Consider the following 25,669-nt stretch of genomic DNA (forward strand, 5'->3'; position numbering starts at 1 on the left):
CTTCGCCTAGCTGTCCCCCCGGCCATTAAAAACCGGTACAGGTTCTCCTTTGTGCCTATCTCCATCCGGGCTTTAAAACCTGTGCAGAGGAGAAGGTGACGCTCTGTGCTGCTGTTTGCGTTTGCACTGGTCCAACCTGTTGTTTCCTTGTGTTTTTGTCTGTTAGGGTTAGGGTTAGGGTTAGGCTTTACTTTAACGTTACGCTTTAACTTATTTTTTTTTACCGGTACCTATTATACACTTTAATGTGGATGGTGTCCTATGAAATGTACTACTGTGATGAGCCGATGCTTGCTACTTGCCACTTGCTGCTAATTGTGCACTATGTGTTTTATGTTGCCCTTTTCGGGACAATTAATAAAGTGAAGTGAAGTGATCTCTCTCTCTCTCTCTCTCTCTCTCTCTCTCTCTCTCTCTCTCTCTCTCTTTCTCTCTCTCTCTCTCTCTATATATATATATATATACACACATATATATACATATGGGCAGAGAGAGTGACAGGAGAAGTACTTTTAAAACAAAACACATTACACAGTAAAATTGAGACATTCAGGTGTGGTTAGTGTTGCAAAGGGGTGGAAAGTTTCCGGTAAATTTCCCGTGGGAATTTTCGCTCTGGAATATTGGAAAATTTCAGGAGATTTTTGCTATCACCCCCCCCCCCCCTAATTTTTCCGAAAATTCCCGGGAAAATTTGATTCGGGAATTTTGGGAATTTTTGTTTTTTGTTCTTGTCATCAATTTGAATGAGATTTTTTTTGGAAATTTTCGTTTTTGTTGTTGTTAACTTAAGGTGAATGGTGCAAAAGTAAACAACAATCAATAAAATTAATGTTTTTTAGTTGCTGAGGGGGACATACAGTACTCTGAAAAAGTATTTGCCCACTTCCTGATTTCTTATTTATTTATTTATTTTTACATATTTGTCACACTTAAATGTTTCAGATCATCAAACAAAGTTTGATATTAAACAAAGATAACCTGAGTAAATATAAAATACAGTTTTTAAATGATGATTTCATTTAAAAAGGTAGAAAAAAGGTATCCAAACCTACCTGGCCCTATGTGAAAAAGTAATTGTCCCCCCTTGTTAAATCATGACTTAACTGTGATTGACATTTTTTTGGAAAGCTGATTACTGATTACTGCCAGACCTGTTGAATCAAGAAATCACTTAAATAGCACCTATCTGACAAAGGGAAGTAGGATAAAAGATCTCAAAAAGCAACACATCATGCTGCGATCTAAAGAAATTCAAGAACAGATGAGAAACAAAGTAATTGACATCTATCAGTCTGGAAAGGGTTACAAAGCCACTTCAAAGGCTTTTTGACTCCAGTGAGCCACAATGAGAGCCATTATCCACAAATGGAGAAAACCTGGAACAGTGGTGAACCTTCCCAGGAGTGGCTGGCCTACCAAAAATACTCCAAGAGCGCATGAACGACTCATCCAGGAGGTCACAAAAAGAAGCCAGAACAACATCTAAAGAACTGCAGGCCTCACTTGTCTCAGTGAAGGTCAGTGTCCATGATTCAACAATAAGAACGAGACTGGGCAAAAATGGCATCCATGGGAGAGTTCCAAGGCGAAAGCCACTGCTGACCAAAAAGAACACAAAGGTTTGTCTCACATTAGCCAAAAAACATCTTGATGATCCCCGTAAGACTTTTGGGAAATATGTTCTGTGGACTGACGAGACAAAGGTTGAACTTTGTGGAAGGTGTGCATCCCATTACATCTGGCCTAAAACTAACACAGCATTTCATGAAAATAACATACAAGGATACAAGGATACAAGGAAGATTATTTGTCATTATACAACAGGTTGTATAGTGAAATTAAAATGTGGTTCCCTCTTGATTGATTAATTGATTGATTGTGTAGAAAATAAAATTATTAAAAATGGAGGAGTGCAGATGGTGCATTTAGTAGTCTCACAGCCTGAGGGAAGAAGCTGCTCTGTAGTCTGGTGGTACGGCAGCAAATACTTCTGTATCTTTTGCCTGATGGCAGCAGGGTGAACAGGCTGTGGCTGGGGTGGGTGTTGTCTTTTAGGATCCTTTTGGCTCTGCGCAGGCACCTCACCTCCCTGATGCTTGGTAGATGGGTACCAGTGATGTTTTGGGCAGTTTTAATCACTCGTTGCAGAGTCTTCCTGTCCTGGGCCGTGCACATCCCATGCCAGTTTGTGATGTTTCCAGTCAGGATGCTTTCAATCGCTCCTTTGTAGAAGCTGACAAGAACTTGGCGTGGGAATTTTGCTTTCTTAAGTTTCCTTAAGAAATACAGCCGTTTCTGAGCTTTTTTTAACCAGGGCAGAGATATGTGAAGTCCATGTTAGGTTCTCTGTTATGTTGATTCCCAGGAACTTAAAACTGCTCACTTGCTCCACCTCAGCTCCATTGATGTAGACAGGGTTGTGTGTCTTTGCCTCCTTTTTTCAAAAATCAACTATCAGCTCTTTGGTTTTGCTGACGTTGAGCAGAAGGTTGTTGTCTGTGCACCATTCTGCAAGATGGTTGATTTCCTCCCGATATGAAAACTCATCATTGTTGGAAATCCGGCCGATGATGGTGGTGTCATCCGCGAACTTCACAATAGAGTTCTCTCCATGTCGGGGGTTGCAGTCGTGGGTGTACAGCGTGAACAGGAGGGGGCTGAGCACACAGCCCTGGGGCACTCCGGTGTTGAGCACTAGAGTGGAGGAGGAGAGACTGCCAATCCAAACTGACTGGGGTCTGTTTGTGAGGAAGTCCAGTATCCAGTTGCAGAGAGTGGTACTGATGCCCAGAGTGTTCAGTTTTCCAATCAGCTTCATGGGGGAGATTGTGTTGAAAGCTGAACTGAAATCAGCAAACAGCATTCTGATGTAGGTGTTGCTTTTCTCCAGGTGAGTGAAGACTGAGTGAAGAGCAGTGGAGATGGCATCCTCTGTGGATCTGTTGGTTCTGAATGCAAACTGCTGAGGGTCCAGACTGGCAGGGATGTTGTTCTTTATGTGCTGGAGAACCAGTTTCTCAAAGCACTTCATCAGGATGGGGGTGAGTGCCACAGGGCGGTAGTCATTTAGATCAGACACTGCAGACTTTTTAGGCACAGGGATGATGGTGGCTGTCTTGAAGCAGGTGGGAACACTCTCCTGTGACAGTGATATGTTGAAAATGTCAGTAATGACATCTACTAGCTGGTTGGCACATGTTTTTAGTTCACGGCCAGGGATGTTGTCAGGCCCAGCAGCTTTACTCATATTCACTTTCAGCAGGACTTTCCTCACATCCACTGTGGATACTGACAGTGGCCGGTCCTCTGGAGGCGGAGTAGACTTTACAGCTGAATCCCTGTTGAGGAGATAAAATGTGTTTAGCTCGTCTGGTAACGTGGCCTCACACATGATGGGAGCGCTCCTGCTTTTGTAGCCTGTCACATTTTTGACCGCCTGCCACAAGTCTTTGCTGTTGTTGGTGTTGAGGTCTCTCTCCAGTCTCTGCTGATGCCTTCGCTTTGCCTCCTTGATGCCAGCTTTCAGTTTTGCTCTGGCAGTGTTGTAGGCTTCTTTGTCACCTGACTTGAAGGCAGCTTTTTTGGCTCTACATAGAGCTCTCACCTCTCCATTCATCCAGGCTTTCTCATTAGGGAATGATTTAACTGTCCTTGTTTTTACCACATCATCAGCACATTTGCTGATGTATGATGTCACTGATGATGTGTATTCTTCAAGGTCAATATGGTTCTCCTGGGTAGCAGCATCCCTGAACATCTGCCAGTCTCTGCATTCAAAACAGTCCTGTAGAGCTGCTGCAGCTTCATCTGTCCACACTTTAACTGTTTTTACAGTTGGTTTGACCCTTTTTGTCAGCTGGATGTAGGTAGGCAGGAGAAGCAGGGAGATGTGGTCTGACTGAGGGCTCTGTAGCTGCCAGGAACATTGGTGTAGACATGGTCCAGTGTGTTGTTTCCTCTGGTGGGGATGTGGATGTGGAGGATCCTCTGGAACACGCTCCAGGACCCTGGGTGGGGTCCGCAGGCCCCAGTTTGAACACCGCTGCTATTGAGTCTGTGTACTAGCAACGCTGCACAGTGAGAGAGCAGAGCAGGAATAACGAGCTCAGATAACGAGGACAGTGTTGGTAATGACGGAGCGATTAGTCTCTAATGGGAAACGGATGGTTTGCCTTGGCGGGAACACGGTGATCTCCATGGCAACACACCTTTTAACCAGGTTCCTGCGCCGGGCCGTGAGAGGAGAGAGCCGCAATGTCTGAAACAAACACTAATCACTGAGCAAACAGCAAAGACAAAGACAGGCGGAAGCAGATTTTCATCTGTCATGAAAAAAGGACAGAGCTCATTTAAAGGGACATTTCACAGCGTCTGAACAGACTAAATTTTAATGTACATTCCCTTACCGCTGTTGGAAAACGTTCCCATCTGAGCTGCACACCTGCATGCTGGCCCGGGGCGCCCCAACTGCTAAGAGCTTATTGAGATGGGCCAACTTCAATAAATTTAATGAGATGACTCTCTGCTGTTCAAGTAATGAGCCGCAGTGTGGAATCAGAAGTCAAAACCAATGGGACGCAAAAATATATGAGAGATTGAAAGGATGAAAGAGTTTAAATGGTCTGTACTGGTAGAGCTGCTGGAAAAATAATAAAAATATAATCTAATAGTAAAAATCAGTTTATCTGATTGTGTTTTATTGCATCTGTCAGGTGGAGAGAGCTGCATCTCTGCATTAAGCACATACACACACATGTGGGCTGCTGCCTGAGGCTCTGTGTGTGTGTGTGTGTGTGTGTGTGTGTGTGTGTGTGTGTGTGTGTGTGTGTGAAGCTGGTGAAGCTGCTTGTGTTTAGAATAGAATATAGTTTATTTTCCATGAAGTGATATTTGTCTTGGACTCTGTCCTGCACTGCTATAATAAAAAAAAACAAACACAGACAAAGGACAGTATTAAGAGACATGAAATAAAACACGAGAGATGAAAGAATTAAAACACAAAAAAGGAAAGAAAGGGTTAGGGTTAACCTGAACTGTAACCCTCTCTGAAAAACCATTCAAATTCAAGTGAATGTCATTACATTACAATACCACTGATTTTAATTTCTCTCTATTTTTCTTCTAATTACCAAAATCACCAGGAATTCTTTGAGGAAAAGGTCACTGTATTTATTTAGCAGAAATTCTGAAATGTGTTTTTTTTCCTGCAGAAACTGGCTATAAATAAGATGAAATATACATCTGAAAAAGGGCTTTTCATTTATTACAGGTACTTGTATTTTTGAATACTTCAGTTGATGTGGGGTGTGGCAGCAGGGCAGCGTGACCTGTTTTTTGTTGAGGTGTCAGGTGTCAGATCACAAAGCAGTTTTCAGGTTTTCAGTTTCCCCTCACAGAGCGTAGACATGTTTTGGGGATCTGTCAACATCCTGGTTCCATCAAAGTGTAACCTGTGCTGAACATTTCTGCTGCACCAAAACAATCATTTTTAAATCATTCATTTAAAAATCAAATCACATCAAGAGAGGTTAGCCAAGCCTTGATTTAATCAGTGTTCTCTAGTCCAGGCTAACTAATCCTCTGTCCTGGGAATAAATTAAATCCTCATTAAAGCCCAGACTAGCAGAGCAGAGAGTCAGAAAATCAAAAGTCAAGGCAGGACAAAAGAGAGAGGAGGAGAGGAGAGGAAAGGGCTGAGGGTTGCTGGTTTGAATCCACAGACTGACCAGGAAAATCTGGCTGAGGAAAGACAAAATGGTAGATTTCAGGTTCATTCAGTTAACCAAATTCAAGTGTATTTTCCAGTAAAGTTGATGGAATAACTATCCTAATATCAATACATACCACTTCAATACTTCCTGGAACTAAATTGTCCCACTTTTTGATTATAAAAGTCTATGTTTAAGTGAAAGGGTAGTAAATTTTGAGCACACAATTACTTCACGTTACACATAACTTTACATAACTTTTGGTGTTGCTTATTTAATGTGTACTGAGATTCCTTCTAAAATCAAATCATATCAAATAACCCCAGCTGGCATTTTAACATTTATTCAACACTGAATTCAACATCATAACTCATGGGTGAATCAATGTTGAATTTGGTGTTGATTTTGCAAAGTGAATCAATGTTGATATTGTGATGTTGTTTCAATGTCTTATGTTTCAACATGAGTGAACTAATGTTGAAGGCACAACAGTGAATTAATATTGAATTAAGTGTTGATTTTGCAAACCGAATCAACGTTGATATTGTGATGTTGTTTCAACATGAGTGAACTAATGTTGAAGGCCCATCAGTGAATTAATATAAAAAATTCCGTTCCCGCTGCCTGGGGGTGTGCGTCTGAATCACTAAAAATTAACAAGGAGAAACTCTGAACGTGCTGCCACCTTTGCGACCGCGTGGTAACCCACCAGCCCTATGCTGTTTGTAGGTTGTGGAGTGTTATTGCTTTTGCCCAGGTGGGGAGTTGAACCCTGGTCTCCTGCATGGCAGGCAGAGAGCCTATCTGCTGGACTACTGCTGCTTGTGTGGGCTCAGCCAGAAATGAGGCTCTATAAAGTGTGTGAGCACACAGCATGTGTGACAGTGGCTCTTGGGAGAAAATCGCCTAAAAGTAGTGGTCAAACAAATGCTTTTTTTCTCAAAGACAGTAAGTCCGAGCGGAAAATAAAAGGTATCATGAGAAAGGTAAGGCTTTGGGCTTTCAAACTGTGTCTTATTTGCCAACTCCCCAAAATACCCGAGATTCAGCGAGTTAAAAAAGTGTGTGTTTCTCCTTCTCTCCTCAGCTTGTGGGTTCCTGGTATTATGGAAGTCAATGGGGGAGAGAGCTGGCACTCCTGCCTCGTCAAGTGTCACAGTGTAAAAAGTATACATTGCTTTGCTTTTCTAGTTACATTTTTCAAAGCAGAACTATTTTTCCTACTACTTTCCTACTACTTTCCTAGTGATTCAGACCCCGGCAGCGGGAACGGAATTTTCTATATTAATTCACTGTTGTGCCTTCAACATTAGTTCACTCATGTTGAAACAACATCACAATATCAACGTTGATTCGCTTTGCAAAATCAAAACCAAATTCAACATTGACTCACCCATGAGTTATGATGTTGATTCAGTGTTGAATAAATGTTAAAATGCCAGCTGGGAAGACATTGAAACAGCATCACAATATCAACGTTGATTCACTTTGCAAAATCAACACTTAATTCAATATTAATTCACTGTTGTGCCTTCAACATTAACTCACTCATGTTGAAACAACATCACAATATCAACGTTGATTCGCTTTGCAAAATCAAAACCAAATTCAACACTGATTCACCCATGAGTTATGATGTTGATTCAGTGTTGAATAAATGTTAAAATGCCAGCTGGGTGGAAGAGGCCAATAGGTTGAATCAACATACAGATCTTGTCTATATTTCAACGTTGATTTATTGATAGGTTGTCAATGTTTCCGCAATTGTTAGCTTTATATATTATTTCAACATTGTTTCAATGTAGAAACAACAACTGACATGTTTTAAATTATATTTCAATGTTGAATGTCGGTTGAATGCCAGCTGGGACACTTCATTTATATAGCGCCTTTTGTGCAAAACTGCAATACAAGCTAATACAAAGAAAATAAACTAATACAATCAAGATAAAACAATAGAATGAAGATACAACAAGAAAAAAGTGAAATGATAGAATGGAGACCAGTGAAGCACAGTAGAGGTGGGATTAACAAGGATTACAACGAATAACCCTAACCCTAACCTTTGAATAATAAAGATTGTAAATTCTCAAAAAACATAATAATTTTTTAACTTAAACCATGATAACAGACAACAGATCTGCTGTTCTGTTAGATCTAAGACCGCCAAGAGGTGGAGAGGCTCCTTACTGACCGAAAAGCTCTCAGTTCATCACCCATTTCATCTCCACCGTCTATTGCACAGAAATGGGAGAGTGATCTTGAGACTAGGATGATTCGCAGGTGGCAAAATCTGTTTTGGTTTGGCACCTATTCTTCATTTTTTTTAATTATTTAGAGTGTATAAGGGTTCAGTTCAGTTATGTGTCATAAGTTGTTGCAGCAGTTTTTTATGTTGATACCATTTGTTACACAGATTTGGTGCAGAATGTAACAACATTTGACCGCTGGAGAAATAATAAAAACGTTCAAAAATCCTCCAGAATCCCACATCAGGACACCAAGACCCTGAGGAACACCACAGAAAAAATCAGGCTTGGATTTGGTGTCAAAAACGTTTGACGTTTGGAGACTTCAGTGAGAATTTCATTTTTCCTGTGAGTGGATGTTGAGCGTTGAGTTAACGTGTCAGAAACTCCTCCTCACTGTCAGTCAGCTGGAGGAGCAGGTGAGGGGGTGAGGAGCTGAGGAGCTGAGGGGGTGAGGAGACGAGGAGGTGAGGAGGTGAGGGGGTGAGGGGGTGAGGGGGTGAGGAGGTGAGGGGGTGAGGAGGTGAGGGGGTGAGGGGGTGAGGAGGTGAGGAGCTGAGGGGGTGAAGAGACGAGGAGGTGAGGGGGTGAGGAGGTGAGGGGGTGAGTGGGTGAGGAGGTGAGGGGTGAGGAGGTGAGGGGGTGAGGGGGTGAGGGGTGAGGAGGTGAGGGGGTGAGGGGGTGAGGAGGTGAGGGGTGAGGAGGTGAGGGGGTGAGGGGGTGAGGGGGTGAGGAGGTGAGGGGGTGAGGGGGTGAGGGGGTGAGGAGGTGAGGGGGTGAGGAGGTGAGGGGGTGAGGGGGTGAGGAGGTGAGGAGGTGGTTCAGGACCAAACTCGGAGAAAACAGGAAAGTGAAAACGTCACTGGGAAAGAATTTAACTGATAATCTGCAACAAAAACACCATGAACACAACACCTGTCTACACACACACACACACACACACACACACACACACACACACACACACACACACACACACTCACACACACACACACACACACACACACACACACACACACACACACACACACACTCACACACACACACACACACTCACACCCACACACACACACACTCACACACACACACACACACACTCACACACACTCACACACACACACACACACACACACACACTCACACACACACACACACACACACACACACACACACTCACACACACACACTCAAGTTGTAATCAACAGTAAAGACCAGGAAACAACATCCTCTGTGTTTCTCCTAATTAGCCTCCAGACACACAGCGAGGCAGTGAGGAGCTAAGAGGAGGTTGTGTTTCTTGAGAAAATAATAATAATAATAATAATAATAATAATAATAATAATAATAATAATAATAATACTAATAAACTGACTGGACTGAGTTACTGATGAGCTGCTTCACTGAACACATTCTGATGTCTGAAATTTATAATTCATTCATACGTTTTAATATTTTTATTCTTTTCTTCTCAAGTGTCCTTAACCTGATGACATCAGAGGGGCCAGGCTACGATGTGTGTGTGTGTGTGTGTGTGTGTGTGTGTGTGTGTGTGTGTGTGGGTGTGTGTGGGTGTGTGTGTGACTTTGAAGCTCCATCACAGTGATTTTGAAGTCTGTGGTTGAAGCAGCCGCCTTCATAATGTTCTGCTTCTCAACATTCAGAAACCACACAGCTGATGATCGGCTGTGGAAAGCAAAACGTTTCCCCGCTTAGGGACTGTGGGCCCTATCTTGTGCCACCCGCTATCCGCTGCCACTACCCGCTACCCACAAATTGCGGATTTAGGAGCTTCCGCTATCCCTAAACGGTATCTTGCGCCACCCGCTACCCGCTGTCCGTTATGCCGACTGCATCATTTGAGCCTGGAGGTGCGTCGTGGGCGTGTTTCATGCGCTATCCCTAAAGTTGCTATCTTGCGCACACACTTTAGGGAAAGCGGATAGCGGGTGGTGGTCAGGACCACCCGCTATCCGCTATCCCTAAAGTTTGGGCTGTTTGGAGAGCGCGCCCAGGCGGCTTCAATGCGCGCCCCGACGGAGCCTCGCCACGCACACGGTCGGACTGATACCGGGACGCCTCCGGAATGGACTGAGTATATTACTCATATAGACTGTTTAGAGGAAAGACTGTTTTAATTGGACACTATCGCCAGCACGTTTTATTGTTTTATCATAAGCCAGCAGCTGTGCTATATTTTTATTTTTAATATTTTATTTGCCCAATCTACCTTGTCAATAAATTAGTTTACACATAGTTCCACCTCTGCCTCTTGTGTGTGTGTGGTGTGACCCGGGGATTTTACTCAATCAGTACAACCTTGTGACACGTCCACTTGGACACATGTGGCTCCACCTCCCGAATTAACTCGCCTATAATATAATATATAATATGTATATGAAGCCAACTTGCTTTAGCCTCAGTAGAAGCCCTGAGAAAATCTACCTCCCTCTCTCCATCGCGGGTTTAGGATTTAGGATTTAGGATAGCGCATCCTGCCCATAAAGGCAATGGCACCTGGCACACTGATTGGTTTAACTGGCGTAACGCCCAAAACACGCCTATACATAATATAGCGGGTAGCGCAGGTGTTTTGCGGATAGCAGGAGGTGCACAAGATAGCAACTTTTACGGGGGAATGCCTCTTCCTAAATCCTAAATCCGCAAATAGCGGGTTTAGGGAGTCTGGCGCAAGATAGGGCCCTATTTTCCCTGGCGGAGGAGGAGGAGGGAGCGTTTCAGTGTGAAAAAGTCCTGAAAAGCCAACAGTGCTGCTGCTTTCAGGAAAACTCATGTGGAGGACTTTATTGGGCTGATGGAAAACTGGAGTGAAGAAAGTGTGAAGGCTCTGAAAGTTCATGTTCATATCGTAGTGGAATGAATGGAGGAAAGGGAGGAGGAGTGATGTGGCAGCTCTGAAAGCCCACTGCTCGCTCTGGGAGGAGAGCAGAGGAACGTGAAGGAGAGGAACCTCTGGACATGCAGAGGAGCTGGGAGGAGCCTGATTTGTGAACAAAGTTCATTGGACAGTTTTGGCTCCACACCAACTCAGAACAAATCCAATAACACTCAGAGACGAATCAACGGGAAGTGCAGCGTGACGGCAGGGAGATAAATGAGCACTCGTCCATCATGTGCTCTGTGCTTCACAGCAGAAAGAGAGAACAGCTGTTGTTACGCTGCAGAGGATCCCAACTCTGACCAGGAGGACGTCACACTTAACAATATGATAATTATGATCAATTCAATTTTAAAATAAATCCTAAATTTGACCTGACCGGGTCCTGTTTCCTTGCGTGGATCAGGAGCCTCGCAGCTGGGAAACAGATTCTGCCTCAGACAGGAAAAGATTCCACACAGGTGAAACGAAAACATGAAAACTCTTCAGATTATTAAGGAAAGAAAAGACCTTTGGCTCTATTTTAACGATATGATGCAATCAGGGTGTGTCCACTTTTACTATTTTAACACTAAAGTCTGTCTGCTCCAGGCTCCTGGCTCTAAAGGCTTGTCCTGAGTCTCTTCATGAATCCTGGCTGTGTTTTGGGCGTGGCTCTGCAGTGAACCAATCAGAGGCCGTCTCCCGTCCCGTCTAACAGCCAGGTGTGTCCCACCTTGGTGGGCTGCTGTTCTAATGGAGGATTCTCCAGGTAAGAAGGAAGGAGACGGAGTGAAAGCTCCCGAGCAGATCAGGACTCCATCTGAGCTCCCTGAGGTGAAGCAGCGTCCCTGCCCTGTGTGTGGGACAAGCAGAGCGGACGCTCGCCGGCGCCCCCTATGGAGGCCACCATCACTGTCTGATAATCAAATCAAATCAAAGAGCCTTTATTGTCATTGTACAAGGACACACAGCGAAATCTGGGGTCTGCACCTCTGCATGGTGAGAGAAGACAATATCAGACAATAAGTACACAGCACAATATACACCAAATAAAAACAGTAAGAGACAAATAGCATAAATCCAAAGTTATTGCACTTTGAAAATATAGCACTCATGACCACTGCTGGTTGATCAGCCGGCTGGCCCAGGGACAGTGGCTGTTTTTGAGTCTGTTGGTGTGTGTTTTCAAGCCTCTGGCAGAAGAGAACACAGTTTGTCTCCTGGGTGAGAGCAGCCCTTAATGATTTTCTTTGCTCTGCTGAGGCCACAGGAGCTCATTTTCAGAGCAACATGGAGCTCAGAGGGACAGGAGACACTCTGCTGTGTCCACAAGGGGGCGCTGCACGGGGACATGACAGCTGAACCGCTCGGGAACAAGAAAAGTGATTTGAGTTGTGCTTGGAGCCGCTTTGAGCCGAGAGGACGAGAGGAGCTCTGGGTCTGAAAGACGCTTTTCAGCTGAAGGAAGCAGGACTGACCGAAGCCCAGACGTCTGAGTCTTCTGTGTGTTTTCTTTGATCAGGTTTGGTGTTGTGAAGCTTCAGGAGGCTCCTGTGGCCCGCAGGAAAAAATGCTGAGCGTTCCCGTCCCAGGACAGTGTCTAGCCTGCAGGCCACCCTGCCTGAGCAGAAACACTCGGGCACATTTACACTTGTCAGTAATCTGCTGCCAGCTGCCAGTGTTTACAGCAGCATCTCTTTACTGCTCCTGCTGATGCTCTCTCACTGCCCAGTCCGTCGCAGCAGGAGCAGCTCTCTGGGGATAAATATTTAGACAGGATGACTAAGAATAGAGAATCCTCCCTCTGGATGTGATGTGTGGTGAAGCTCACAGCCCATTCACATCCAGAGGAACCACAGAGCAAACATCCATATCCACAAACGGAGCCACGTTTTCACTTCCAGGGGCTAAAAGTAATCCACATAATTATACAAATTCTGGCTATTTTTTAATGAATTCATTCCAAATCAAATTAGAAGTTGGTCTTGACATCATCAGCCAGACAGGAATTAACTTGTAATAATAATAATAATAATAATAATAATAATAATAATAATAATAATAATAACCTGCACATCAGTGTGGAGAAAACAAGAGAGATGGTGGTGGGTTTTAGGAGGAGAGTTGACGCCCCTCCTGCCCTCTTCATTGGAGGAGAGGCTGTGGAGCTGCTGACCTCGTTTAAATCCCTGGCTCTGCACATCTCTCTCCCTCTGTGGGTGTGTGGTGGAGGGCGTCCTGACAGCCTCCAGAACCGCATGGCATGGAAGCTGCTCTGCGGCTGAGAGGCAGGCGTTACAGAGTGACCTGTGTCTAACTGTGGTTAGATACACATGTGGTTGAAACGATGGTGGTCATTTCTACCATCACAGTTTCATGTTGCTGAGGAGAAAAAAGTGTTATCGTGATTGATTGTTGTCATTCTAACTATGTAAAAAACCTGTGTAGAGTTGGGAAACCAGTACTTCAACTAGTACTTGAACTTGGGAGCTGTTTTCCTTAATTATACGAAAAGAGTTTACTTTGCACAGCAAAATAAAATCTCAGCAAGTCAACATTTAGTCTGAGTGACATGAGCTGCTGAAAGCCTCCTGCTCAGCGTTTCTATTTGTTGGTTTAGTTTGTTCGTTTTCTTGCTGCAGTGTTTTGTGTTGTCAGCGTTTTTCTTCTGCAGCCTTGAGCTGTCGACTCTGTTTCTGGTTCCCAGAATGCACTTGCTCCCACAGATTACCCAGAGTGCTTCAGGGGACAGCAGTCACAGCATGAAAAGAACAGAGGGACCTGTGAGGTATCAGAGTCGTGTTTGTCCCCTCAGCTTTTATTTCATGGGCATTTAGAGAACTTTCTTCAGCGTTTCTCTTCTCTCCTTTTATCTGAGTCGTGTGTGTGTGTGTGTGTGTGTGTGTGTGTGTGTGTTGGGGGTGGGGTAGGTAGTCTGTTTTTGACGACCTGGTAGACCCGGTAATTGGGGATAGCTCCATGTCTCCATTTGGAAAAAAGTTCATTTTTGGATTCAGTGGTTAAGGGTTAGGTCAAGGTTAGGATTAGGTATCAGTCAGAGTGGGAGGGGCTGGTGTCGGTCCTGGCCAATCAGATCAGCTAATCCCCTTCCTCCTCTTGGAGATGACATGATGGAGGTGAGCGTCCAGTATTCCAATTCTTGAGTATTACAATTCAATATTACGATTTATTGTGATTTTTGTTCTTTGAATCCTCCTCTAGTTTGTGTGTGTAAAGTTTGATGAGGCTGTGATTCTCCTAGAGGTCACTAGAGGTCATTTTCTCCAGCGACGTCCAGTTGGACAAAAGTCTCTGCCTGCAGTGAAATGGCTGCTATGGGGGCCAACATCATCACACAGGAATCAAATGTGGCTCATTGAATCCACAAGAGTCTCAGCTTTCCAGTCAAAGCAACTGATGCAGCTCCAAGACTGTTTAGGCCCCAGTCTGCACACACACACCATTTTACAACAGGCCACAAGAACACATGTGGACTGCAGGCTTTGGGGCCCAAACTGCATGGGATTAGCAGAAGGTGGGCGTGTCTGCAGAGGGGAGAGAACCCATTTTCATTCACACAGCTGGAGGTCAGAGGTCACGGGACCTGCTGGAAACAGACATGACAGATTTTTAGTAGTAGATAATTTAAGTGGCCCGACCAGCTTGGCTCTAGCACCACTAGCAGGTCAAATAATATACAGTCAGTTATAAAGTAACACGCCGTGTGTGTGTGTGTGTGTGTGTGTGTGTGTGTGTGCACGCGCGTGCATGTCAGAAACATTGTAAAGTGCTTTGAGTGGTTGTTGGATTAGAGGTGCAGTCTGTTTCTACTCTTCAGTAAAAGCTGACTGGATGTTGTTTGTTATTGCAGGTCAGAAAATGTGATCATAAAAACTCACTCATCGTGATATAAAGTCGCACATAATAAAACAAAGTTCAGCGTTTGAACAGAAGGAGTTCAGCTCAGCATGTGGACGGTGGCTGAGCAGCTGAAAGTGGTTTTCATGTCGTCATCATGTTCGTCAAAAGTGCAGCAGCAGTTACTGAAAGATTGTGAATATCCAGTAGTGACGAGTGAATGGTGGTATTTGTGGTGTTTACAGTGTTTTAAGGTATTTATTGTTTTTAGTGTCAGATCAGGTCATGGGACAGGTTCTTACTGCTGCTTGCTGCTGTGTGTGTATGTGTGTATTGTCATTTGTGTCTTGCGTGATGTTTTTGAATGAATATTAACAGGTAAGTTGACTGGCCCCTCCTGGACTTTACAGATTTCCTCCTGTGTGGACGGACTGAAGCGCTCACAGAGACACAGAGGAGCTCAGGGTTTATCTCAGCTGCTGTAGCTGGAGAGCAGCCACTCAGGTTCCTGTCTCTCTTGTTTCATGTGAAATGGTTTTGTCTCTCCAAGCCAAACGCACTGAGCAGAGCTTCACTCATGTGAAAAACCAGTCTGACACCGTGAAACGCTCTGAGGTCTGTCACAGTCTCACCTTCTCCAGCAGACTCTCAGGAAAAGGGTTTGGTGCTCAAATACTGGAAAAGGAGATGCTGCCTGAAATGGTCACGTCACCCATAATGCATGATGATGATGTGTGTCACGTTTAAAAAGCTCACACTCGTCCTGTGGTTTGATCTTGCAGTCAAATGAAAGCATTTTGCAGAAGTGTATTTTCAGCAGCAGGTAGATTCTGCAAATAATATACAGTCGTTTATAAAGTAACACACCTTATGTGTGTGTGTGTGTGTGTGTGTGTGTGTAAAGTCCTGATGATACGACAGCATACCAAGGACTTGGATTCTCCAGCAGTGTCAGCTTTTTAAAATGAACTGTCAACAGAGTTTTGTTATAACATCATTGAATTACAGACTCATTTCCTGGCGGCTGCTGTTTTGGGGGCATGCATTTACCATGAAGCATTGTGGGTAAAACTTTCTTTTCCTCAGGAATTGAAGGCAGCACACACTGAGTACTTGATACAAAATGATGCATTATGGGTGAAATGTCCCTTTAAATGTGACAAACAAGCATTTAAAGTTCAAACTCTCTCCAGTAAAAGCCAGTTATTTATTTATTCAACTTTCCCATTGAATGTCTATGGGTTTCCTATCTGTCACTCACACTGGTGCATTCACGGCCGAGCAGCCAAGCTTCGTTCAAACCCCGACAACTTTATTGTAAATTCTAATGGAGACAAACGTGCTGCTGACAACACACGTCCAGTGGTGTGAAAAAGTGTTTGCCCCCTCCCTGATTTCTTATTTTTTTGCATGTTTGTCACACTTAAATGTTTCAGATCGTCAAACAAATTTAAATATAAGACAAAGATAACACAAGTAAACACAAAATGCAGTTTTTAAATGAAGGTTTTTATTATTAAGGCGGAAAAAAATCCACACCTACATGGCCCTGTGTGAAAAAGTGTTTGCCCCCTAAACCTAATAAGTGGTTGGGCCACCCTTTGCAGCAAAAACTGCAATCAGGCGTTTGCGATAACTTGTAATGAGTCTCTTAGAGTGCTGTGGAGGAATTTGGGCCCACTCATCTTTGCAGAGTTGTTGTAATTCAGATACATTGGAGGGTTTTCGAGCATGAACCGCCTTTTGAAGGTCATGCCACAGCATCTCAATAGGATTCAGGTCAGGACTTGGACTAGGCCACTCCAAAGTCTTCATTTTGTTTTTCTTCAGCCATTCAGAGGTGGACTTGCTGGTGTGTTTTGGATCATTGTCCTGCTGCAGGCCCGAACTGTACATCGGGAGAACCGGGAGAATTCCCGAAGCGCCGGCCTGTCACTGGCCTGCTGGCCTGCCTGTCTTTTTTTTTTTTTTTTTTTTTTTGGACAGGTCGCCGGCCAGGCCAATCAGCTGTCATGCCGGTCCGCTCTCCGGTTGGCCTGTCCCTTACAGAGGGACAGGCCAGGCCAATCAGAGGCCAGCAGCCTGTGACAAGATCAAGACGTGATTGGTTTGTTTTGATTAACACCCGCCCCAACAGTCCGAGCACGCTGTAAACATAGGAGGGGGTGTGGCGACTCGCGCGAGTGTGTTGGACTGTGGAGGAGAGCGGAGGAGGCGGAAGGAAAGGTTTAGTGATTACATTGCAGTTGATAAATACATTTTTCCATGGACCCCAATCCAAATCCGGGGGAAAAAAAGAGGAAAGGTGGGGCAGAAAGGGAGAGAGAGAAAAAAAGAAAGGCACTCGAGGAAGACGCTGCCAAGTGCCTCAAGTTGCCCTTGTTATTCAGCCCCCCCCCCTCGCTGTCGCACCGTCAAAAAAAAGTGATGCTTCAGCAAGTGAGTTTTCTAAAACACACTGGTTCTTCTCAGTAGGAGGTTCTTTAGGCCATGTACACTCTCAGTTAGAGTTGAATTAACACTGAGGATTAGATTTTACACGTACAGTGTAGAAATGTAGGACCTGGACTTGAAATTCAAAAGTTTTGAAATTAAATAAGGATTGAGGTTTTAAAATCACTGATTTACAAGCCATATTTTTTTTACTGCCTTTGAGATTAATTTTTTTGTGCAACAAATGGGATATAATCATTCCATTATTCTTATAGTGAATGCAAAACACAATAATTCTATGTTTGCTATCCTGTATGTGTAGGCTTCCAACCCCCCGGCCTGGGTGGATGACTACCTCCTGGCCTGAAATAATCTCCCAGTCCGGCCCTGTCCTGCTGCATAACCCAAGTGTGCTTGAGTTTGAGGTCATGAACTGATGGCTGGACATTGTCCTTTAGGATTTTCTGGTAGACAGCAGAATTCATGGTTCCATCAATTATGGCAAGTCGTCCAGGTCCTGAAGCAGCAAAGCAGCCCCAGACCATCACACTACCACCACCATGTTTGACTGTTGGTATGGTGTTCTTTTCATGAAATGCTGTGTCAGTTTTATGCCAGATGTAACGGGACACACACCTTCCAAAAAGTTCAACCTTTGTCTCGTCAGTCCACAGAATATTTCCCCAAAAGTCTTGGGGATCATCAAGATGTTTTTGGCAAAACTGAGATTAGTCTTTGTGTTCTTTTTGGTCAGCAGTGGTTTTCGCCTTGGAACTCTCCCATGGATGCCATTTTTGCCCAGTCTCGTTCTTATTGTTGAATCATGGACACTGACCTTCACTGAGGCAAGTGAGGCCTGCAGTTCTTTAGATGTTGTTCTGGCTTCTTTTGTGACCTCTTGGATGAGATGTAGTTCACCATTTGTGAATAATGGCTCTCACTGTGGTTCACTGGAGTCCCAAAGCTTTAGAAATGGCTTTGTAACCTTTTCCAGACTGATAGATCTCAATAACTTTCTTTCCCATTTGTTCCTGAATTTCTTTGGATCTCAGCATGATGTCTAGCTTTTGAGGATCTTTTTGTCTACTTCACTTTGTCAGAGAGGTCCTATTTAAGTGATTTCTTGACTGAGAACAGGTATGGCAGTAATCAGGCCCGGGTGTGGCTACAGAAATTGAACTCAGCTGTGATAAACCACAGTGAAGTTATGTTTTAACAGGGGGGGCAAACACTTTTTCACACAGGGCCATGTAGGTTTGGATTTTTTTCCCCCTTAATAATAAAAACCTTCATTTAAAAACTGCATTTTGTGTTTACTTGTGTTATCTTTGTCTTATATTTAAATTTGTTTGATGATCTGAAACATTTAAGTGTGACAAACATGCAAAAAAATAAGAAAACAGGGAGGGGGCAAACACTTTTTCACACCACTGTATATCTTTTCTATCTGATATGATTCTGCAGCCATAAACAACAACAACTTGGATTTTAAGGTTTTACTCAGTAGAGAGGCCTATTCATATCCAAATCTGAATTTCAGTACAAAAAAAAGCAAACGTGAAATAAAAAAAGCTTGTGGCAGCAACAAAACATTGGCAATGTGATGCCAAGAGCACCTTTTTATTTTGGTTTTTGAGGCCTGGGGCCTATTTCACGAAAGGTGGATTAGGCTTTAAGCCTGGATTTAGCAGCTATCCTGTCTTAATTTAGCCAGGATTACGGATTAATGGGTTTCATGAAAGGTGGATTATCTTGCGAGATTAACCTGGCCAGTAAACCTGGCTATAATGAGCCTGAACTCGGTTTCATGAAAGTAATCCCACCTTAATTACCATGGAAACTTAGCGTAAGCCTTAGCCTGCTCCGGACCAGGCTAGAAGTCAAGCTTAAATTAATCCAGTGCCCTGTTGTTCAACTTTGTGAAATCACTATTAGTCAGTGACTCCAATCGTAAACCAATGACTTTGTTAATTCAACACCTGTTAGTATATGGACTAATTTCAAATTATGCTACATTCAAATAAAATGAAAATAAAAGCATTAAGATATAATCAATTTAATTATATTACTCTTAAAGTGTGTGACCATGAATCATAGTTGTTTCACAGTGGCTCATGTGATATAATCATTGTCACTCTCAGTCTCATAATTATGGAAGAACACATTTAATTGGTATTGCCATGCAATCGTGACATTGCACGGCACTGCAGATAGATAGAGTGATAGATAGAGCGCATATAATAGGCCTATAGCATTGGAGATTAGTAGGTTGACAACTGCTTAGCCTATATATTTATGGACTAAATAATTATAATATAAATAGGCTAATATATTTTTGGACGACTTATGCATTTGTATTTGCATTTGTCGCCAACACTTTGCCACGCTGTCTCTCTTGCTTTAATTGCCTTTACATTTTTTTTTTTTTTTTTTGCTTTTATTAGATCAAAATCAAGTCAAGTACATGAATTATAAAGGCAACACATTTTTCAGTAGAGACGTTGCTGTAAATACACTTAAGTATAAAAATAACAAAAAAGAAATTACAATGATTTACAGTGAACAACAAATAACAATGTGGAGAAAGGAACGAAAGAAACAAAAAACTTCAGGGTCTGTAAATGTGAGACGTCTAAGTAATTTCTGATTTGTGATTTTTGAGTTTTAAACAGTAGTTAAATGTGATTTAAATCTTTTAAAAATAAAAGTTTATGCATAAAGATTATGTTGTATTTTTTTTTTTTTTAATTTATTAAGAAGGTATAAGATAAACAACTGTGGCATTTTTCGATCGTACATAAATCAAAGATATAGGGAAAAAAGGTAAGGAAATATAAAATCAATGTTAGTGCAGAATCCCAAAGTACTTCAGTAAAAGGCAAGAGCAGATTAAAGCAGATAGCAAATAGGTAGGCTACAACGAAAATAAAATGAATAAATAAATAAATAAATAAGTGAATACAGATTTCATTGCCTTTACGAACCTCCTTTACTTCCTCATATGTTTGCATTAGGCGCTGAGTCTCATCCAGACTGAGTGACGCAGTCCTCTGCTTCGCTCTGATTGGTCACGTTCAAGGAATCTGCGATCGACCGGCATGGTCTTTTGAAGGGAGGCGTGATCGCGCACCAGCCTGACTTTCACAATCCAGACTCGCTAAAGTCGCTCCTTCTCAGCCTGACTTGGCTTTAGTGGAACGGAATAAACCAGGCTGTGCGGGGCAGGCTTTAGCAAGCCTGGATTTGGCTTATATCCTGGCTTATTTAATCCACCTTTCGTGAAATAGGCCCCTGGACAAGGAACAACGCCGACTCACTGGGAACAGTTTTAGTGCTAAAAATATCTGTGTGAATGTTTTATAATTTCACGTTGTTTATTCATATGGGACACATATGGGGATATGGGGATTTGAGGGAGACTCAAATGTTTTATTATTATAGTTATTAATATTTTTATATTTTATAATGTTTATTTAAATGTCATATTTCATGATGTGTGCTTGTTGTCTGTGTTTAATATTACATCATATCATCAGTGCTTCTAGTTTCGTTGCAGCTGTACAACAAAGGCTTTCTGTTCTATTCAGTTGTGTTCTACATGGCGGTGTTAACCTCCCTGCCTCTCCCCCCAGACGGCGCAGACGGTGCTGCTGGTGGTCACGGCCTTCCTCGTCTGCTGGATGCCCCACCACATCATCGCCATGTGGGTGGAGTTTGGCGACTTCCCGCTGACCGACGCCTCCTTCGCCTTCCGCATCGTCGCCCACTGTCTGTCCTACAGCAACTCCTGCGTCAACCCCATCCTGTACGCTTTCCTGTCCGAGAACTTCCGCAAGGCCTGCCGCCAGGTGTGCACCTGCCGCTGCCTGTACCCGCCGCCGCCCACGGGCAAGTCGGTGCGCATCCGCATGGAGAACTTCTCCACCACGCACTCCACCACCAACATCTGAACAGAGCGCGAGGAGGCGGGGCCACAGCGCAGCCGCCACTCATTTTTAACTGAGCTGCTGCCCGGTGGATTATCTCACTGAGCCGACCAGGGGCTGACCGCCGGCCTGGGGCTGACCGCCGGCCTGAGGCTGACCGCCAGCCGGGGGTTGACCGCCGGCCTGAGGCTGACCGCCGGCCTGGGGCTGACCGCCGGCCTGGGGCTGACCGCCGGCCTGGGGCTGACCGCTGGCCTGGGGCTGACCGCCGGCCTGGGGCTGACTGCTGGCCTGAGGCAAAGCTGCCCAAAACAATTTCACCAGAAAATTTAGTTGCAGCGGAAAATTCAGTTTCCATCAAATTCTTTCTCCAAAAACTGAAACAAGGCAACATGACAAGAAAATATTCCCTGACGAACAAATGAACAAAATGAAAGTACCACGGGACACAGGGCCAGGGAGGACAGATAGCTGAGTTTAAATTCCCATATTTGCTGCTGGGAATCTGTGGAAGTGAATGAGCAGCAGACTCTGCTGCAGTGCCCTTGAGCAAGGTGTTAAACTCCCAGCAGCCATGTGAAGTGGCGATGGGATGGCATTATTTTGAGTTTTAATTCCTAACACTGGATGTGTGTAACTTCATGAAACCGCTCAGACTGACAGAGGTGGGTGTGGCTACCCAAAGGGGCGTGGCCACATGAGGCTGTCTCACTGATCTGAAGTCAGTGTTCAGATGTTTCCACACCTGCAGGACAGGTGTGTTCAGATGTTTCAGACGTGTCAGCTGCCCTCCTGCAGAATTCAAAAGAAAAAGAAATAAAAGCGATCAGGCTCACAGTTTCAGTAACTGTAACTCATGACACTGGCCATAATAAAACAAACAAACAAACAAACAACAACAAAAAACAGTCAGCTCTTTAATTTGCATCTCAGGTGGCAGTGGCTTGTATTTTCAAAACAAACTGTGCTCAGCGATTGATTTTTATAAGAGTTGATAGCTGTTGTGAGAAACAGGACAGACACATGACACTTTTCATCCCGAGCGTTTGATGACAGGTGGCATGTCGTCTTAAACACAGACGATTTGGATCTTCAAATAAAGTTCAGGACAAACTCCGCTCATCTGTTTGCTGTCAGTTCATATGATTCTTGTTTCCAGTATTTACACCACCTCATATGAAACTCAACCCTAACCCTAACACTGATTTTTTCAGGGATGAGAAAAACGAAAAACAAAACAAAACAAAACAAAACCATAAAATTTGAAAAATAACAGCTTAGCGAAAGTAACCTGAAAGTTTGAGGGGGGGGGGGGCAAGAGAAGGCAGAATGCTTGGTAACGAATTGCCGACGGTGTAAATGCGCAAATTACACATCAGTGGCTCAAGTCCACATCTGACGCTGAAACCCATGCACTGCACTGCACAGATGTGTTGTGTGCATGACAGGTATAGTTGAATTCCCCCACGTGTAACCCCTCAGCTGTCAATCAGGCCCCCTTCTCTCAAACAGGAATAATTTGCCCCCACAAAAAATATTTAGAGCTAATTAATTGTGCCATTTTAAATGTCCCTAAAATGTTGTGAAACGCCTCTAAAAATACTTTTGATTATCAAATTTCCTTTAATGATCTCTCGTGTGTTTTCCTCTCCTACAGAGTGTCAGCTGTGTATAGCAGGCAGTTGTTAGCCAGGCTGAAGCTACTTCACATTACATACATTACATTACATCCTTTCTCTCATACAGAGAGTCGTCGGCAAAATCTAACGGGTTTGATCGGTCAAGGAAAATCCTTTCACGCCGTAATGCTCTCCGGGATCCACGGTTGGACAGGCCACGGTTTGGCAAACAGCTGATTGGCCAGGGGGCGGTGCTTTATGTAGGATTCAATCCTATCCTGAAAGTTAGCCTGCCCCAGAGCAGGCTAGCTTTCAGGATTGGATTAGGACAGGTTTTCTATGCTGATCAGAGGTGAACCAGCTTTGTGATACAGAAAATCCGGAGTTGAGCCTGAAGTTATCTCGCTAACCCCTTAATCCCACTTCGTGATACAGACCTCTGGTTTGTTGTGTTTGAAAGCAGTGAAACTTTACGGTTCTCAGTTTTAAAAGGCTAAGTGGGTCAAAACTCTGCTGCTCAGATCATTCTGAGGATTGAAGACAAATTTGTGAAGGTATAAACAGAATGGGCCACATTCACAAACAGTGCGTACGCACAAATCTGTGCTTAAACTGTGCGTACGATCATTTGATGCACAAATCCGGGATTCATCAATATTTTCTTACCCGAATTTGTTCTTACTCTGCGAACAAATTTAGAACTGCCTCAGACCATGCGTATGCACAAATGAGGAAGGCCGAACTGACTTAGAAAATGCAAATACCGTATATCCCCAATTAATCAAATTAAGTTAAATTAAGCAAAATCAACTTGGACCCCAGGCGTTTAAAAGAACCAAGCGGCTCTTTGCTGCAGGCCTTTATTTATTTTTGCACAGACCTGCACCAGGCCATTATTGTGATGACAGTTACTGTCCAACATATTTTTTAGTACAAAAGTACTGAAAGGCATAAGGTAAACATATCTGTACATACAAACAGTGCAAACTGATCTTGTCCTCCACCAGTCTCCTTTTTGTCTTCTGGTCCATAATGCGTTTTTTGCCATCAACTTTTATGTCGAACCACTTTTTTTTCACCTTGGCCACAGTGCGCTTCTCCAGGGATACCACGTTGACAGTCTCGGTTATTGCAGTCCAAGCATCATTTTTTTTTTTTTACCATGGTCACCCCCGAGGAAATACTCTGTAAAAGTTTTCCTTTTCTGGCTTCCACCTCGAACACAACTGTTTCGATTTCTGTGGTTGTAAAGTTCTTTTGTTTGTTGCCTCTTGGCGCCATCGCTTCTAACAAACTATGAAATTTACTACTTCTCTCCTCACGTAACCGCTTCCTTCATTCATGAATCAACTCTAGGCAAGCGGTTTCCTTATATGGAGAAAAGGGGTTGTGGTAGTATGCTAATCACAAATTGCGAGCATGCGCCTGTCAGTTTAGAATGATCCTGATTCACGAACATACACAAGGTGGTGAGAACAAAATTGGTCGGTACGCAGGTGTCATGAATCCCACGGTGATTTTGCGTATGCACTTATTTTGCGCCCAAAGTACGAACATTTCCACACACATATTAGTGAATGAGGCCCATTGATGTTTTAAACGAGATGATGTGATCCACACCTGTCCAGAGAAACACCGCTCACTCATTGTTTTATTTTAATCTTTTTTGGAATTGTTAATCACCATGGATCCCTCGCCGCTCGCCATCTCATTCGGCTCTCCACTGCTGCCAAACAGTAAAACAAACCCCCAGAGGAAGCCAGGCCACCCAGGCCGTGCACCAATCACCTTTCCCCCCATTCCCCAATGGGACAGGTGTCTTCATTACAGGTGTCCCCATTACTCTGGGCAGCCAATCAGTGGACGGATTCTCATGTGCAAGTGGAAGAGGCAGACGCCACCAAGCACGTACACACATACACACACCCCTGTGACAGTCTGTTTAGTTTGAGGAGAATGCCCCACCTGAACCTAGCTGTGCATCAAACATCTTCGACAGCTGGAAAAAGGCGGTCTGGCTTATTTGGAGCATTAACTCCCAAAGATCAGTTGGTTTGGGCGTAATGTGACCTGGCTGCCTGGGGGTGAGGTGGAGTTCTGCCCCACACCTTAACCCAAGGAGTATATACACAAGTCAGCACAGATCAGTGTAAAGGAACATAATCAGAGACATGGCCTCAAGTGCTAATGAACAGCTTATTACGAAAATGGTAAGCATTACAACAAAACTGAACAGTCAGTTATAAATGCAATTATATAGAAGAAGAGCACATACAGTCATGGTCGAAAGTATTGGCACCCCTGGAATTTTTCCAGAAAACCACTTCTCCCAGAAATTGTTGCAATTACAAATGTTTTTGGTATACACTTATACACAAAAAATGGAAGAAAAAAGCCAAATTTGACATCATTTTACACAAAACTCCAAAAATGGGCAGGACAAAATTGTCGGCACCCTCAACTTAATATTTGGTTGCACACCCTATGGAAAAAATAACTGAAACCAATCGCTTCCTATAAGCATCAAGCTTCTTCCACCTCTCACCTGGACTTCTGGACCACTCTTCTTTTGCAAACTGCTGCACATCTCTCAGATCTGAAGGGTGCCTTCTCTCCATTGGTGTTCAACGGGATTTAGGCGCTTTGCCTCCAACCATTTCTTTGTCTTTTTGAGGTTTGTTTGGGTCACTGTGCTGCTGGAACAGCCATGACCTCTGACGCAGACCCAGCTTTCTGACACGAGGCCCCACACTGCGGCGCAAAATCAACCCCAACAGAGCTTTGAACCTCCACCATGTTTGACTGCAGGTTCTGCGTTCTTTTCTTTGTAGGCCTCATTCCACTTTCTGTAAACAGTAGAATGACGTGCTTTGCCAAAAGGCATGGAAGGGCTCAAGGGAGTAATTTTGTCTAGAGTGCCAACAAAGGTAGAGCCGGCATTGCTTCTGCACCCTGAGGCCTGAACCTGGGTGGAAGTTGACTGAAGATGTTTATC

At 43.8% G+C, this 25,669-nt stretch overlaps 1 protein-coding gene across 1 annotated transcript in view; it reads left to right on the top strand.

The window, feature by feature from the left end:
* Positions 1-21,079, top strand: part of galr1b (galanin receptor 1b) — a 28,329-nt gene extending 7,250 nt beyond the window's left edge. Inside the window, exon 3 of the mRNA XM_030047998.1 lies at positions 20,762-21,079. Coding sequence (XP_029903858.1) covers positions 20,762-21,079 — 318 coding nt within the window. The remainder of the gene's footprint in view (positions 1-20,761) is intronic.
* The last annotated feature ends 4,590 nt before the right edge of the window (positions 21,080-25,669 follow it).

The sequence above is a fragment of the Myripristis murdjan genome, unplaced genomic scaffold (genome assembly GCF_902150065.1).
Source record: "Myripristis murdjan unplaced genomic scaffold, fMyrMur1.1, whole genome shotgun sequence".
NCBI lineage: Eukaryota > Metazoa > Chordata > Actinopteri > Holocentriformes > Holocentridae > Myripristis > Myripristis murdjan.